The sequence below is a fragment of the Triturus cristatus genome, chromosome 12 (genome assembly GCF_964204655.1).
Source record: "Triturus cristatus chromosome 12, aTriCri1.1, whole genome shotgun sequence".
NCBI classification, from domain to species: Eukaryota; Metazoa; Chordata; class Amphibia; order Caudata; family Salamandridae; genus Triturus; species Triturus cristatus.
The window spans coordinates 41,573,324-41,588,010 of NC_140595.1; the positions used below are offsets into that span (position 1 = coordinate 41,573,324).

At 49.1% G+C, this 14,687-nt stretch overlaps 1 protein-coding gene across 3 annotated transcripts in view; it reads left to right on the forward strand.

The window, feature by feature from the left end:
* The window catches only part of UPF1 (UPF1 RNA helicase and ATPase), a 217,924-nt gene that overhangs the window by 173,295 nt on the left and 29,942 nt on the right, over positions 1-14,687 (forward strand). For all 3 annotated transcript variants that reach the window (XM_085638726.1, XM_085638724.1, XM_085638725.1), the window contains exons 19-20: positions 916-1,090; positions 8,424-8,505. In XM_085638726.1, coding sequence (XP_085494852.1) covers positions 916-1,090; positions 8,424-8,505 — 257 coding nt within the window. The remainder of the gene's footprint in view (positions 1-915; positions 1,091-8,423; positions 8,506-14,687) is intronic.

Sequence of the window (14,687 nt, forward strand, 5' to 3'; positions counted from 1 at the left end):
CGACTCTGGACATGGCTGGAACAGCAGGGCATATCCCTGGCGGTTCAACACCTTGCATGTTCGCTGAATGCCACGGTGGGCAAACTCAGCCGTCGATAGCAAGCCCCCGTTCACTCATGAGGAACCCCTTGGCTCTTTACTCGTTTTATCTCATTCTTGATATATCATATAAAGAGCCAGCTTCCTACAACCACCTTTTCTTAAATATGATTCAGAATTCCTTGTTTGCTAGCTAGGAAACATTATTTCACACATGCTTGGACATATTCACCTGATTACAAATTGAGAGAATGCCCATGGTGAAAATCTTTGATTACAAGTAACTAACTACTACTTCCTATGCTTGGAGCAACTGCTTTACACATACGCTTGCTGAAGGAGAAACAATTTGACATGAATTTGAAGCAAGGCTAGCTTATGTTGGTCTGGTCATCTCAACTTCAACAATTTAGTTCTAAATAACAAAATTATGTTCAGTAAATGTTAATATTTGATTTTACGTTAGAACCAGGACATTTGGTGCAGTTTGTTAGCTAATGGATTAATAGGCTTAATCAATTTGCTAGTCTCAGTGGAAATGTAAACTTATTACGGCATTGTGAAGATCCATCTACAAAATTGTTTGAAAACGAAGGTGTTCTTAATGTTAAAATTACTAAGCACTTGTTTTGGCTTGTGGTCTGAACATATATTCTGAAATTGTTTAATATGTTGAATGCTAAAGGTGAAAACTGAATACTAAAGGAGAAAGTTATGTAGCATTTTGTTTCTCTCTATTATTGTCATTAATGGCCCCACTATATTGTTCAGATTGCAGACAAGTACATGCCAGTCCATTATGGAAATATGGACTCTGTATGCACAAATATGTTCAGTTACCTTAGTTGTACATCTCTCAATATCTTCAATTTCTAGATATGGAGTAATTATTGTTGGAAATCCGAAGGCTTTGTCTAAACAACCTCTTTGGAATCATCTTCTGAATTACTACAAAGAGCAAAAGGTATTGGTTGAAGGACCACTAAACAATCTTCGAGAAAGCCTTATGCAGTTCAGCAAGCCTCGTAAACTTGTTAATACAATAAATCCGGTAAGTACTTTATAGTTGTTTTCATTACAAACTAAATGCAAATAATTTTTAGATATCTACTAACGTTATGTACCAGTTATTTTGTGCCCACGTCTGCTTTATTTATAGCTTTGTAGGTAGTATATTTGAAGGAAGACCCAGAGCCTGCCCAGCGGGGTCTGTTTAGCTGCCAATTAGGTATTAACAAATTGATCTGATCATTTCTCCTTCAGCAGTTTTTAGTATCTTTGACACCAATCTAGCATTCACCAATGTCCATGGATTCTGACCATATTTCTAGACCTTAAAACATTTTGTGTGTACTGCTCTTTCTACTTTGTGGCAGAGCACTAGAATTGAATGGGTGAATTTAGGATCAGGAGTTTTAAGGAGAGGGTGGGTATAGAATGAGGGGTACAGCGCAGGTTCTTATGATCACTGTAGGAAGCTGGCTATTTATATAGTGGACCAAAACGAGGTGCAGTGTGTAAAAAGTCCAGTCGGGAACAAAAGGGAAGATATTCAGTTATCCTCTTTTTTTTCTTTCTCTTTTCCTTGCCTTTGTTGTGCCCTTATAGTGTCAAAATCATATATACGATGGAGACATCTAGCTACAGATTCCTTAAGTTATAACAGTCCTCTCTCCCTATCAAGCACAGGTGTTGCAAGTATCTCAACCAGGTAAATTTAGAAGCACTGTCCAATGACATACAATCATTAATTATAAACTGATTAAGTAACGTTTCTTGCTTTACCCAAATTTTTCTCCAGAGCATCTGTATGACAAAGAGTAATGGGGAGAGTGTTAGGGACGGAAAGAAGTCTCCTAAGGAAGACATTTTCAGCGACTTCTAAGTTGGCGACATCACAGTAGCCCCATACTCCAGCACCATAGATAACCATGGATAAACATGGTATAGAATAGATATTGACCACAATGCCCAGGGACTTCCTGCCTAATTTCCCAGCAAATGTAAAAAGAGCTGCAATCATTTGCTCAAATCTTGCCCACCTGCATTTAATCACATGCGTTCAAGAGCTTTCGATCAAAGAAGATTCCTAAGTAAGAAAGGGTGGAAACATTTAATAGGTTTTCACCATAATATGATAGGATTTCAAACGCTTTGAGGATTTCCCTATCTCCATAACATGAGATTTGGTAGTATTGGTTTGAGCAGCTTTCTTGCTCCTTATCCATGGTTAGACGCTTGATTTACTTCTACAGGCAAAGGCCAATAATCTGTCACTCTTGGAAGTGAGCTCTCTGTAGGAAGCTGCCTCTTTATATAGTGTACCAAAAATAGGTAAACTGTGTAGAGTCCAGGTAACCCTTATGAGTGGACAGGGGCTAACTCTAGAGATTCCAAGGTGCTCTATCCAGGGTAGTGTTGTCGAGCAGTCTTAGGCGTATCAAAGAGGAGTGTTAGACATTTGTTACACACACAGTCAGTAAATTATGCACACACTCAAAATGGAGATCCACTATATATGTATATTTTAACACCAAGAACTTCTTAATTGGCCAATTACTTTATTTAGAGATATCACAATGTTGAAAGTATATAGAAATACACTTGCATTTGGCGATTTATCACGGTTTTGCAGTATACAGAACTTCGATCAGTAAAGATGTAATGTTATCCTATGGGAAAGAAACATTTACTGCATACAGGTACTTTAACAGCAACTTACGGGACTGTTTGTCGGCAGTTAAGGTAAGTATGCGGCAAGGTCCAAGGCAGCATCAACAGGTCACCTCGGTTGGTTCCGGTCTTCTTGGTGCAGAGGTGCGTTTAAGCATCAGGTGCCCCGTTTAAATCAATGGGGAATGGCCTTTTCCAAAGAGGCTGTAAGTAAGGACTGGGGTGGGGGGGGGGGGGTAGGAGGCGAGGCAGTCCTGCTGAACCCAAATGGGGGCTCAGTCCTTGAGGGTCTTGGTCACGCAGTGGCACCGTTGGCCCACTGGAGCTCGGGCTGGGTGGCTCGTGTGCAGTGTTGCTTTCTCAGGCGGGGTCGCACTGTGGGAGGCACTCGTGGATTTTTGTTGTGTGCAAAATCAATCTGAATGCGGGGACTGGGGGTGGTGGGTGGGAGGGGAGGGGAGGAGACCTGGCAAAACCAGAGGGGTGTTATCTGTGGAGGGTCTCAGGGCCCCGTAGGTGAAGTTGGTCCACTTCTCCTTGGGCTGTGGGGCTCGGGTGCAGTGGTACATTCAGGCCTTTTGATGCAGCGGTCCAGAGGCTCTCATGGTTCCTGCTGTCCTGCAGAAGAGGTTGCAGGCGGGGATGGGTGGGCCTGTCTGGCTAAACCCAAGAGGGGACTCAACTCTTGAAGGTTTCTGTGTCTCGGAGGCACTGTCAGTTCACCGCAACTCAGGCTGGGGTGGTCTAGTGCAGTGTAGCTTTGTCAGGCGGGGATGAGCTGTGAGGCTCTCGTGCAGGTCTTTTTAGTGCTTGCAAATGAGCAGGGAAGCATCTCCTCTGCTCCAAGGGAGATGTTGCTGGCCAGTTGAAGTTGTGGGTCACTCCTCCACAGCTTTGGGATGTAACTCCGCTTCCTAGATGAGCCGGGCCCGTGCAGTTGTCGGGGACAGCAGGCAGGCTGGCAGAGTTGGCACCAAGTCAGTTGCTGCTCCTTAGTTGTCACATCGGGGCTCTCCTTTGTCCCCCTTGTGAGAAAGTGGCTCTGTATATACTGTTCCCAAATAGGTCCAGTGTGTACAGAGTCCACAGTCCCCAGAAGTTTGGCAGAGGTTAAAGTTAGATATAACCTTACTCTCTAAAGTGGTAGCTTGGTCGAGCAGTAAGGCAGTATCAGAGGACAGTGTAAAGCAGTTGTTGTACACACTCAGTCAGCAAATGGTCTTACACACTCAAGAACTGAACTCTAGGCCAATGGTTTGTATAAAAAATATATGGTTGTTTTATTTTAGAACCAACAATAGGTATTAAAATATACTTTCTCAGAATGAGATGCTTTAGTTAAATACTCTTGTAATATGCAATTGACTTTTGTAGGTAATAGTTACAGGTTGTTGCAATAGGCAACACAATTTCAAACACAATAATACATTGAGCTCAATGTGAATTTTAAGTTATTTGCAATAGTTTACTTTCAGGATTACTTTTCTAATTCCAGGACTGGATCCTAGATTCAGTCCTGGGACAGGTCTTGAAAACAAGTGATTAAATTAGTTTTAGTTACTGTTATGATTTTTAGGCAATATTTTGCTATTTTAAAAGTTGATACTTAGAAGAAATTTCATAGAAAAACAGTCAATGATTCCCTATGGGAGAAAATTCAAGTTACAGGTAAAGTATGTTCTCGTTACTGCTCCTAGGCTCAGTACTGGGACCTCTATCTAAAACAGGTAAGTAATTACGTTTTAGTGGTAGTATGGGCGAGCAGCCTTAGACCTAACACACGATTTTTAAAGAATATTTGTAGTTTGCAAAAATCGACACTTAAAAATTTCACAGAAAAACAGTCAGTGATTTCCTATGGAAGAAAATTGGGTTAGTGGTAAGTACGGTTGTGAGTACTTTTCAGGGTCAGTGCTGGGCACCAAGGTCCAGCACTGGGATCTCTCCTAATAGCAGGTGAGTATTTCCGTTTTCGTTACTCGGGTGATTTTAGGTAAATATTTGAAGTTTTAGAAACTCCACACTTAGAAGAAATTTAAGAAGAAACCAGTCAATGTTACCCTATGGAGTAAAATAGGGTTATCGGCTTTTGGGTAAGTACTCTACTGGCAGAGTTAAGGTTCTGGGCACAGACTCGGGGGTCTACCAGGGTCAGGTTGGTACAGTTGTTACACCCTCAGCGGCACTGGGGCGGCCGGGTGCAGAGTGAGTTGGGCCAATGTTATCCTATGGGAGGCAGGAGGGGCCTTGGTTGGTGGCTGCTGACTAGAAGGCCACGCGGCTGTGGGAGCTGGGCTCCTGGTCACTTCCTCAGGGCAAATGGGGAAGTAGGTAGGAGTAGAAGTTACACGGCCAGGGCCACTCGGGCGGCTGGGTGCAGGGTGTTTTTGAGCCTTTGGGCGCTCAATGGATTTCAATGGGAAAGCTCCAGGACGAACTAAGGCTGCAAGCTCGGAGACTAAGATTCTTCAGGTGCCACCACCACTTCGAGAGGTAAGTTGGGTAGTTGGAGGATAGGTAAGTACCCCGGAGTCGGGCTCAGGGCGCTGGGTGCAGGGGTGCCTTTTGGTGTCGGGAAATCTTACCCTCTGGTGCAGAGTGTGCAGGGTTTGTAGTTCCGGGCTGATGCCAGGGGTTAGAAATTTGCTTTGAGCAGAGCCACTGCTCATGGGAGTCCCAGATGCTCAGAGTTACAAGGGTCAGGGTGCCTCTAAATACTAGATTTAGGGGCGTTACAGGTAGGTAAAGGGCAGGGACCAATGGGTCCCTGCTCTTGGGTGGGTACACCCCCTATCCTGCCACTCTCATGTGGGAGGGGGGCAATAGCCTAGTCCTGATTGGGCAGGGCCTCCCATCTTCAAAATGGCGAGCGCCCAGAGATGTGCTTCACCTCGCCTCCCCCACCTGAGGGGTGGGGTTGGCAGGCTGGCACAGCCGCTGTCCTTACTTGGGGTTTCCGGCCAGTCTTCCTGCCAGAGTGGGGGTCAGAACCGGTGGGGACCAGTTTGCTGGGTACAGCAAGTGGCCTGGAGAAGCTCACAGAGGCGGCATGCCTTTCAAGCTTCCCCCTGCCCATCCTGGGGGGGAGGAGACCTAGCACCTCGCCCAGGATGTGCATTATTGCAGGCCCAGGAGAGCGGGGGCTCTCCACCCAGGGGTCCAGCAACATGTCTGCTGTGTGGCAGCCTCCCAGACCTGACGTGGAATGTAGGTTAGGTTTCAGGGGGCATCTCTAAGATGCCCTCTGTAGTGCTTTGTACATTAAATCCCACACTGGCATCAGTGTGGGTTTAATGTGCTGAGAAGTTTGATACCAAACTTCTCAGTCTTCAGTGTTGCCATTATGGTGCTGTGGAGTTCGTGTTTGACGAGCTCTCAGCACCATATACTCTTAAATGGCAGCAATGCACTTACAGTGCCCAGGAATGGACCTTGGTACTGTAGGGGCTCAGGGCTCATGCGCCCACATCACTGGCATAGGGCACCCAGCTAGAGGGGTGGCTGGTGTATGCCAGGGCAGCGTAGGTTGTGGGCATTGCACACAGGGATGTGTACCATGTCGACTCTTTGTTTTGCCTTGTACCCAGACACTCCGCCTGCGAGGGCAGTGTGGTTGTGTTAGGGTACAGGGCCTCTAAGGGTGGCACAATAAGTACTGCAGCCCTTGGAGGCCTTCCCTGGGCACAAGGCCCTGGGTACCTAGAGTACCATTTACCAGGGGCTGACATGTGGCCAGGGTTTGCTAATTTGGGAGTTTAGGTTTTAGGGAAGGAACATAGGCCCTGGGCACCTGATTGGCAGGAGTCCAGGGCACACTCAGTCAAAAGTACATTCAGCAATTCACCAAAAAGTGGGGGCATACCATGGAAGAAAGATGGCACTTTCTCACACTTCTTTCTTCTTCAGGAAGACTAATCTGATTCCTGGTGTGAGGGGGTCACCTAAATACTCAATTTAGAGGGGTTCAGAAGAGTGAAGGGTAGTTGCCAATGGGTTACTTAACCCTGCAGTCACTACATCCCCTTGATGACCACTTCCTGTGGGAAGTGGGCATCACCCTGTCCCAGTGTTCCTAATTTCACCACAAGCAAGATGGCGAAATCCCAATGTTTGTGTTCACTTCAGTTAGGCCACCTTAGGGGTATGACTAACATGGAGGTGCAACACGCCTCCTTGCATAGCTAATTTCCTGCCTGTCCTGGTGGCAAATGGGGCTCAGGGCAGGGTTTGGCATCCTCCAGGTCTAGGGGAAGAGAGGTACGCACTCCTCTGTGTTAGGTCTAAGGCTGCTCGCCCACACTACCACTAATAGAGCACTTTGGGTTTTACATTGAACCCCGTACTCTTTTGGGGGAACCCCTGAGCTCTGCACTGTATAACCACCTAGTGGCATACCATATACAGAGTCCGCTTCCTACAGATAGGCATACTAACAAAAAAAAAGGAAAATATCCTGAATGAGAAATGTGGATTTAAGGGGCATTAAAGACCAATTTGGGGAGGGGGGCAACAGAGTCTGAGGGGAAAAGCAACATCCAGCGAAAAAGCAACCTGGAGTATGGTGGAAGGAGGGAGGTCGGAAGGGGAGAAGCGCACACGTGCTTGTACCACAAGGGAGATAGCAACAGAGTTGGTGGGGCAGGTGTGTTGAGAAGCACATGTGGGAGTAATCTAGAAAATCTATGCACTCTCATGGGGGGAGGGGGGGGGGGGCCTTGAACAAAAATATAAAAGTTGTTCCCTAAAAGTAGTGCATTGAGCAGTGGAAGGATAGAAGCCAGCCAAACAGATGGTAAAGAGTTTATGCTCTAGGGAAGGGAAAAACACGTGGTTTAAAAGCTGGGGCAAGAAATGCCATAGAATAAGAAGCAATCAAATGAGTGCCTGTAAAGCCAACTAATGGAGTATCGTACCCACCATAGAGAGCACAGGTTCCTCTAAGTAAATACAATGCATTATTGGATATAAAGCTTCTGACTTGGAAAATTACTTTACTAGTAAAATTGAGCCCATTTTTCGTTTTGAAAAGTGCTTTTTTTTAAAAAGCTTAATAGGGTGGTTGTCTTTAACGGTGTTTTGTTATTCTTAGGCATTTTATTGTAAAAGTCTTTTAATATGAAAAGTTTTCCAGTATTCTGGTCTTATTTGACTGCTCTATTCATTCCATAGAAATGTTAGCTTGTTCAAGAGGAGCTCTACAATTAAACTGTGAAACATCCTGGAAAATTAGGCATACTCTAGTTTTTGCCAAAACTGGTATTAAGGTTTGTGTTAGCTTACCTTAAACTGCAGGCTGGGTTAAGCACTGCATCTTTCACTATTCTTAAGACCCGGGCGTATACTTCCACTGAGGGTGTCCTTCCAGGCTATTTCACCATCTCATCTTTGTGCCTATTGGTTCGATGTTTCCAGGCAGCTCTGTATGATACCTAAAGGTAACATTAATGCCTGGTCTGTCTTTCAGGACAGATACTTGATTTTTGGGAAGATTATTTTCGTACCCTGTGTTGTTGAAACATGTCTGCTTACTTTGCCCCCCTTCTTTTATCCCGTATAGAAATGTAATGTTTGGTGATTTGACCATTCATTAGCAGAAGTATAGTGAAGTTCATGGACTGAAATCACAGGCTGTAAGACACTGTTACTCCCGGATTGAGTGGTGCCTGGATGTCGTTCTTTACAATTTCTTATCTTGCTTTTTATCATTCTAGGGTGCCCGATTTATGACAACAGCCATGTATGATGCCCGTGAAGCAATTATCCCTGGTTCAGTGTATGACAGAAGCAATCAAGGTTAGTAAATCATTTTTTCTACTGAATGCCTTGTCATTCATAGTTTTTCTTTAAAATGATCAATATAGTCTAATTTTTTGTTCAGTAGCCTTATTTTTGTCTTAACCCCTTTCCCGCTCATGACGGAACCGCTCCGTCATGAGCCACGGTTGCCGTGTGCTCATGACGGAGCGGTTCCGTCATGCCACGACCGTTGGCGGCCGCTCCGCCCACGCGGCGCTGTTTCCCCGCCTGTGCGGGGGGACAACGCAACTGGGCGGAGTCATGACAGAACCGCTCCGTCATGAGCACAGCTCAACCGTGGCTCATGACGGAGTGGCTCCGTCATGAGCACAGCGCCACCGCGCTGCGGCGGAATTCCCGCCGCAGCGAAGGGGTTAAATTTGTCCTGAGACTCTTTAGAAAAGATTACACAGGAGGTGATTTTTTTTTTTTTTTTGAAAAACCTTTATTGCACATAAAAACTCAATACAAACATGGGCCTACAACCACCAGGGCCGGCCGCTAATATATACATGTTCAACAACATCAAGGAAGCAATGGGCCCCCTGGGGCTCAGCCAAATTGACAAAGTACTGAGTGCACCTCAGAAGTTATCCGGATACATAAATTTTAGAAATACAAACAAAAAAGGAAAAAAAAAATAACACCAAAAGACAAGGCGGAAACCATCGAAAAAGAGGCGTCTAACCACGGCTGGGGGACCACACAGTACCAACTCCACCCTCGGGTGGTTAATGAGGATGATCAAGGGGGAGGTGGGGGCGACGGGAGAGCCACAACCATCTACAGGTGAAATGCAATAGTCCGGGAACCTCAGCATCAGGGGGACAAGGCAGCATCAGATGAGTCCACGAGGGGGGGTGTGCAGATGTTCCCACGGTACGCGTTCCACTGGCCCCAAATTCTACCCCACGCCCCCGGCTTACCCCGGGCCACATACAGTCTTCTCTCTGCACATGCACCAGTCCATGTTCTCCTTCCATACTGACATGGTGGGAGGCCGCCGGGAACCCCAAAGCTGTGCGATGTCCCTCTTAGCAACCATGTTCCCAAGGGCCGCCCACCGAGTCTGAGCCGCATTATAATCGTTAGGCTCCCACACGTTCAGCACACATCGGCGAACCTCAGGCAACAGGGCGACCCCAGTGACACATTCCATGACAGCATGCACCCGGCGCCAATACTCCGCAACCTTACGGCACTCCCAGAGAACATGGAGAAAAGTGGCGCTGAGCCCACAGCCGCGCCTACAGAGCCCGTCTTCAGAGAAACCCATCAGAACTAAACGAGGGCCCGTCACGTAGACACGGTGGAGAATTTTAAGCTGGACAAGACGGGAGACGCGCGGGTATGGCCACCTCCTTAGGGGAGGACAGCACAGACTGCCAGTCCTCGTCGTCCAGTTCCACCCCATCCCCGATCCACGCCTCCCGCAGACGCACGAGGAGATCCGCCCGAATGTTTATTAGTTTTTTATAGATAAGGGAAATAGTACTGTCGGGCAAGTGACCGTCGAGTATGCGGTCCTCGAGTGGCGAAGACACAGGGACTGCAGTCCCCGCCCCGAAGGCCGAGAGCAAAGCGTGGCGAACCTGAACGTACCGAAAGAACTCCCTCTCACTCAATTCGTACTCACTCTGCAGCGCAGCAAAGGATTTAACCGCACCCTTCACCCAAAGGTCACCTACTCTGCTGATGCCAATCGTGTCCCAACGCTCGAATCCCTTCGTCGTCCAGAGGCTTCCCAATCTTTCAGACGCAAACAAGGGGGTCGCGCCCGTCAAGCGCTCATTCCAGCCCATGGCCACATTCGCAGCCTTCCACAAGCGTACTGTAATCTTAGTGGGACCGGTTAAGGTCCTCCCAGCCGATCGAGAGTAAAGCGCTCTGTTAAAGTTGCCGCCAGGCAACAAAAATCTATCCATTTCGAAAGCCGGATTCGGACCAGGTGAGTACGTTGCATGGTTAATAGCAGATAGCTGGGAAGCCCAATAGTACCTCCTGATGTCCGGGAGCGCGATGCCCCCGTCGTACCAGGGGAGAGTCAGTTTTGCAAGAGCAATACGTGCACGACCGCCCCAAACAAGTCTCCTTTGTAAGCTCTCTACTTCCCGGAAGTAGGCCGCCGGAATAATATCAAAGGAGTTCTGAAGTGCGTAAAGAAATCGGGGAAGAGACATCATTTTAAAAAGTGCTGCACGACCGAGAGGAGACAAGGGAAGCTTACGCCAACGGGCCACGTCTAAACTCAATCTCCGAAGTGGAGAGAGGAGATTATGCTCGTAGCGGACAGCAGGATCCAATGAGATGTACACCCCCAGGTACGTAAAGCCGGAGCTGGACGCCTTAATGGGAAAACGAGAAGGCAAGAGAGAAAAGCCACCGGATATGGCATAGACACAAGATTTGGACCAATTAATGATCAAACCAGAGTTCTTGCCGAAGGAAGTGAGGATGTCAAAGAGCACATTGAGTGACTTACGTGGTGAGGTGAGGTACAAAAGAATGTCATCCGCGTACAACGAAACACGATCCTCGAAGCCAGGGGGCCACTGGATCCCTCTTATCGACGGTTCCCAACGGAGCCAAGCAGCGAGCGGTTCCAAAGCTAACGCGAAGAGCAGGGGAGACAACGGACACCCCTGCCTAGTGCCCCTCCCAAGAACGAAGGGCCGGGAAACCCTCCCGTTAACGACCACCTGTGCCAGCGGGGCAGCGTATAAGAGTTTAACCCAATTAATAAATCCCGCCCCGAAGCCAAACTTTGCCAGGGCGGCCCAAAGATACGGCCATTCTATCGTATCAAAGGCCATCGTGGCGTCCAAGGAAACCAAGATGGCCGGCTCTGAAAGATATTCCGCCCTTGCAAGTACGCCATGTAGGCGCCGCAAGTTAAGGGCCGTATTCCGGTGCGGGATAAAACCGGATTGGTCCGGATGCACCAGATCGCAAATAACAGTAAGCAGGCGGTTCGCAAGAACCTTGGCAAGGATTTTCGGCTCTGCGTTCAGCAGAGAAATAGGCCTATACGAGGCGCAACGGTCCCGAGGTTTACCGTCCTTGGGAATCACGACTATAGTGGCCAGGCGTTGGTCATCAGGGAGAGAGCCGAGTTCAAGCGACTCCGAGAACATACGACGGAGAAATGGCGCAAGTTTATCCGGTTGCAGTTTATAGAGTTCAATCGGGAGTCCGTTGGGGCCCATAGCCTTGCCTGAGCGAAGGGAACGAATCGCGGTTGCAATCTCGTCAACCGAAAGTGGGGCATCCATCTGCTCACGCTCCTCCACCGACAAGCAGGGCAAAGCAATATCCTTCAACAAGTGACGAGAGTCAGCCTCATCTCTAGTAGACACCGGGGAGTACACAGCACAGAAGTAGTCCGCAAAACACTCCACAATCTCACCAGGGTCAGTCACACTCACTCCCTCCGACGTCTGAAGCACGGGGACCACTCGATTCACTCTCTCCTTCTTATCAAGCCAAGCAATCAATTTACCAGCGTTATCCCCAGCATCATACAGTCTACCCTGCTGTTCCCTATACATTGTCCGAGCAGCATCCGTAACAAGGGACTTATATTCAAACTGCTTCAGGTTGAGGGCATGGAGCCCGTCCTGAGTGACACCCGTCTCCAAGGCAGCCTCCAACCCCGATATCTCAGCCTCCAACGCAACCACCTCCCCGTTCTTAGCTTTCTTGGCCTCCACGATCAGGGATAGGGCGTGTCCTCGGAGGACTGTTTTGAGGGCCTCCCACAGGGACACTGAGGACAAGACGGACCCCTCATTCTCCAGAAAATACTGATCAAGCGACTTCATGAGACCCTTGCGAATCTTGGGGTCACGCAAGTACCAGGGGTTAATGGGGGCGATCCGCCTGGCGGATCGCATCCCGGTATCGAAGAGGAGCCACAATGGGGAATGATCGGAAATGCCCCGGGCCAGGTGCTTAACCTCCCGGACCCGGGTGGTCTGGGCCGCGGGCATTAGAAAATAATCTAGTCTGGAGAGACTCCCGTGGGCCCCGGAGTGGAATGTGTACTGACTCTGTGTCGGATGCATCAACCTCCAGCAGTCCACCAGACCGAAAGTGTCCAAGAACCCGCCGAGCCACGCCTGGGCGGCAGAGAGGGCCCTGGGAGGGTAACGATCTAACTCGCCAGAAATCACGGAATTAAAATCCCCACCCACAATCAGGAGACTATCAGGAAGTTCAAGTAACATACGACCCACATCAGAGAAAGTGGAGGTCTGGAGGCCCGGGGGAACATAGACCGAAACCAATGAAAGAGTTTGCCCCTCCCACCGCCCAGTCAAAGACGCATAGCGCCCTCTATCATCAAGAGTAACTTTGTCAATCTCAAGCGGGAGGGAAGAGCGCAGCAAGATGCCCACCCCTCTGGAGCCAGTGGTGAAGCCAGAGTGTGCGACCAGTCGGTAGCCCCCCCTGTTCATAGCATGACATACATTTCCCACCAAGTGCGTCTCTTGAAGAAATACCACATCAGGGGCCAATCGACGCAAATATTGCAACACAACCCCACGTTTGATACGGTCCCCCAATCCGTTGACGTTCCAAGACATCAGTTTCAACCCGTCCCCCCCCCCCCCCATCCCAACACAAGAAGCTGGAGTCCCCGGGCACCCAGCTAGACACCTGAAACTGAAAGAAAACAATAACACCGCCTTGAAAAGAAAAAACACACAACCCATCCACCACTGCCACCCTCCCACACCATTGCCACCCCCCCCCCCCCACCCTGCACCCCTGCGGACTATACAGCCCCCCCAACTTGCAGTGTGCCTGTCGCCCTAACAATCCCATGCTACAAAAAGACCCTAGAGGAGGAAAGGGACCCGTCCCCGCCCGCACCCAGACGAAACATTAATAGACAAAATATACAATTGAAGTAGAACCTGGCTGAGCACAGAAGGAAATGTCAAAGTGGAGGACCAAGAATTATTCCTGCAGAGGCCCACCGCCCTCGGCACCGCCAGTACGCCCAGTTCGGTCTCCCGGTTCCGGCAGGGAATCCAACCAGTCACTCACTGTGTCGGGGCGTTCAAAAAAGAGAGTCCGATCTTCATATTCCACACGAAGCCTGGCAGGGAAAAGCATAGAGTATTTGATGTCCAGATCTCGAAGACGGCGCTTCACCCCCTGAAAGCTCATTCTCTGTTTCTGAACGAGTTGGGTGAAGTCCGGGAAGAGGTTGACGGAGGAATTCTCATATTTAACTGGGCCGTGCACCCTCGAGGCCTGCAAGATCGCATCCCGGTCTCTGTAATGAAAAAGTTTTGCAATGATAGGCCTCGGGGGAGCGCCTGGTCGAGGCCTACCGCCCGGGACACGATGGGCACGCTCCACGGCGAAGAACTTGCTCAGGCCTGAAGGAGCAAGATGATTGAGGATGAGATCCTCGACCATAAGGTCCACCGGACGATTGTTGGAAGTCTCCGGTACACCTATGACACGGATATTATTGCGTCGTGCCCGACCTTCGAAATCCTCCAGCCGCCGGGACATCGCGTCGTTTGCAGACTTTAGATCGCCAAGAGTTGCCTGGAGGTCTGATACATCCGTGACAAGAGTGGATGTCCTCAAGTCCAGCGATTGAACCCTCTTGTTAGTCTTAGAGAGATCCGCCCGGATTAACGTAACATCAATGGCAACCGTGTCAATTTTACGGGCCAGAGCCTCGTACTGCTGGGCGATGGTCTCCCTTATGCCGTTGATGGCGCCCATAACGTCCTGCAGCGACAATTCCGTGGGGACGGACGGACCCCCACCGGAGTCCTCCATGACGGCACCCGCCGGCCCGGGGGTCCCTTTACCCTGGGTATAGCGATACATGATGTTACTCTGGACTGGTCCTCCACGCAGGGATGTCTTGGTCTTCCGTTTCTCGGGATCCCCCTTGCCCCCCATGTTGGAGGATGCTCACCGGTGGGGTCCGCCCGGACCGATAGCAAAGGGGCACCAGCAGGTCAGACACAGACTGTCCGAGAGCCCGCTCGGGAGAGTTGAGAAAAAGACACAAATCAGTCCAGTACCAAGGCCGGAGGACGCCCCAGCCGTGCAAAGTAGCTCCTCGATCAGGACATGCAGAAGTGCAAAAGCGAAACTGAAAGTGGGTGCGCGGTCATTGGCAAGGCTCCGATGCCGTTGTTGTTCAA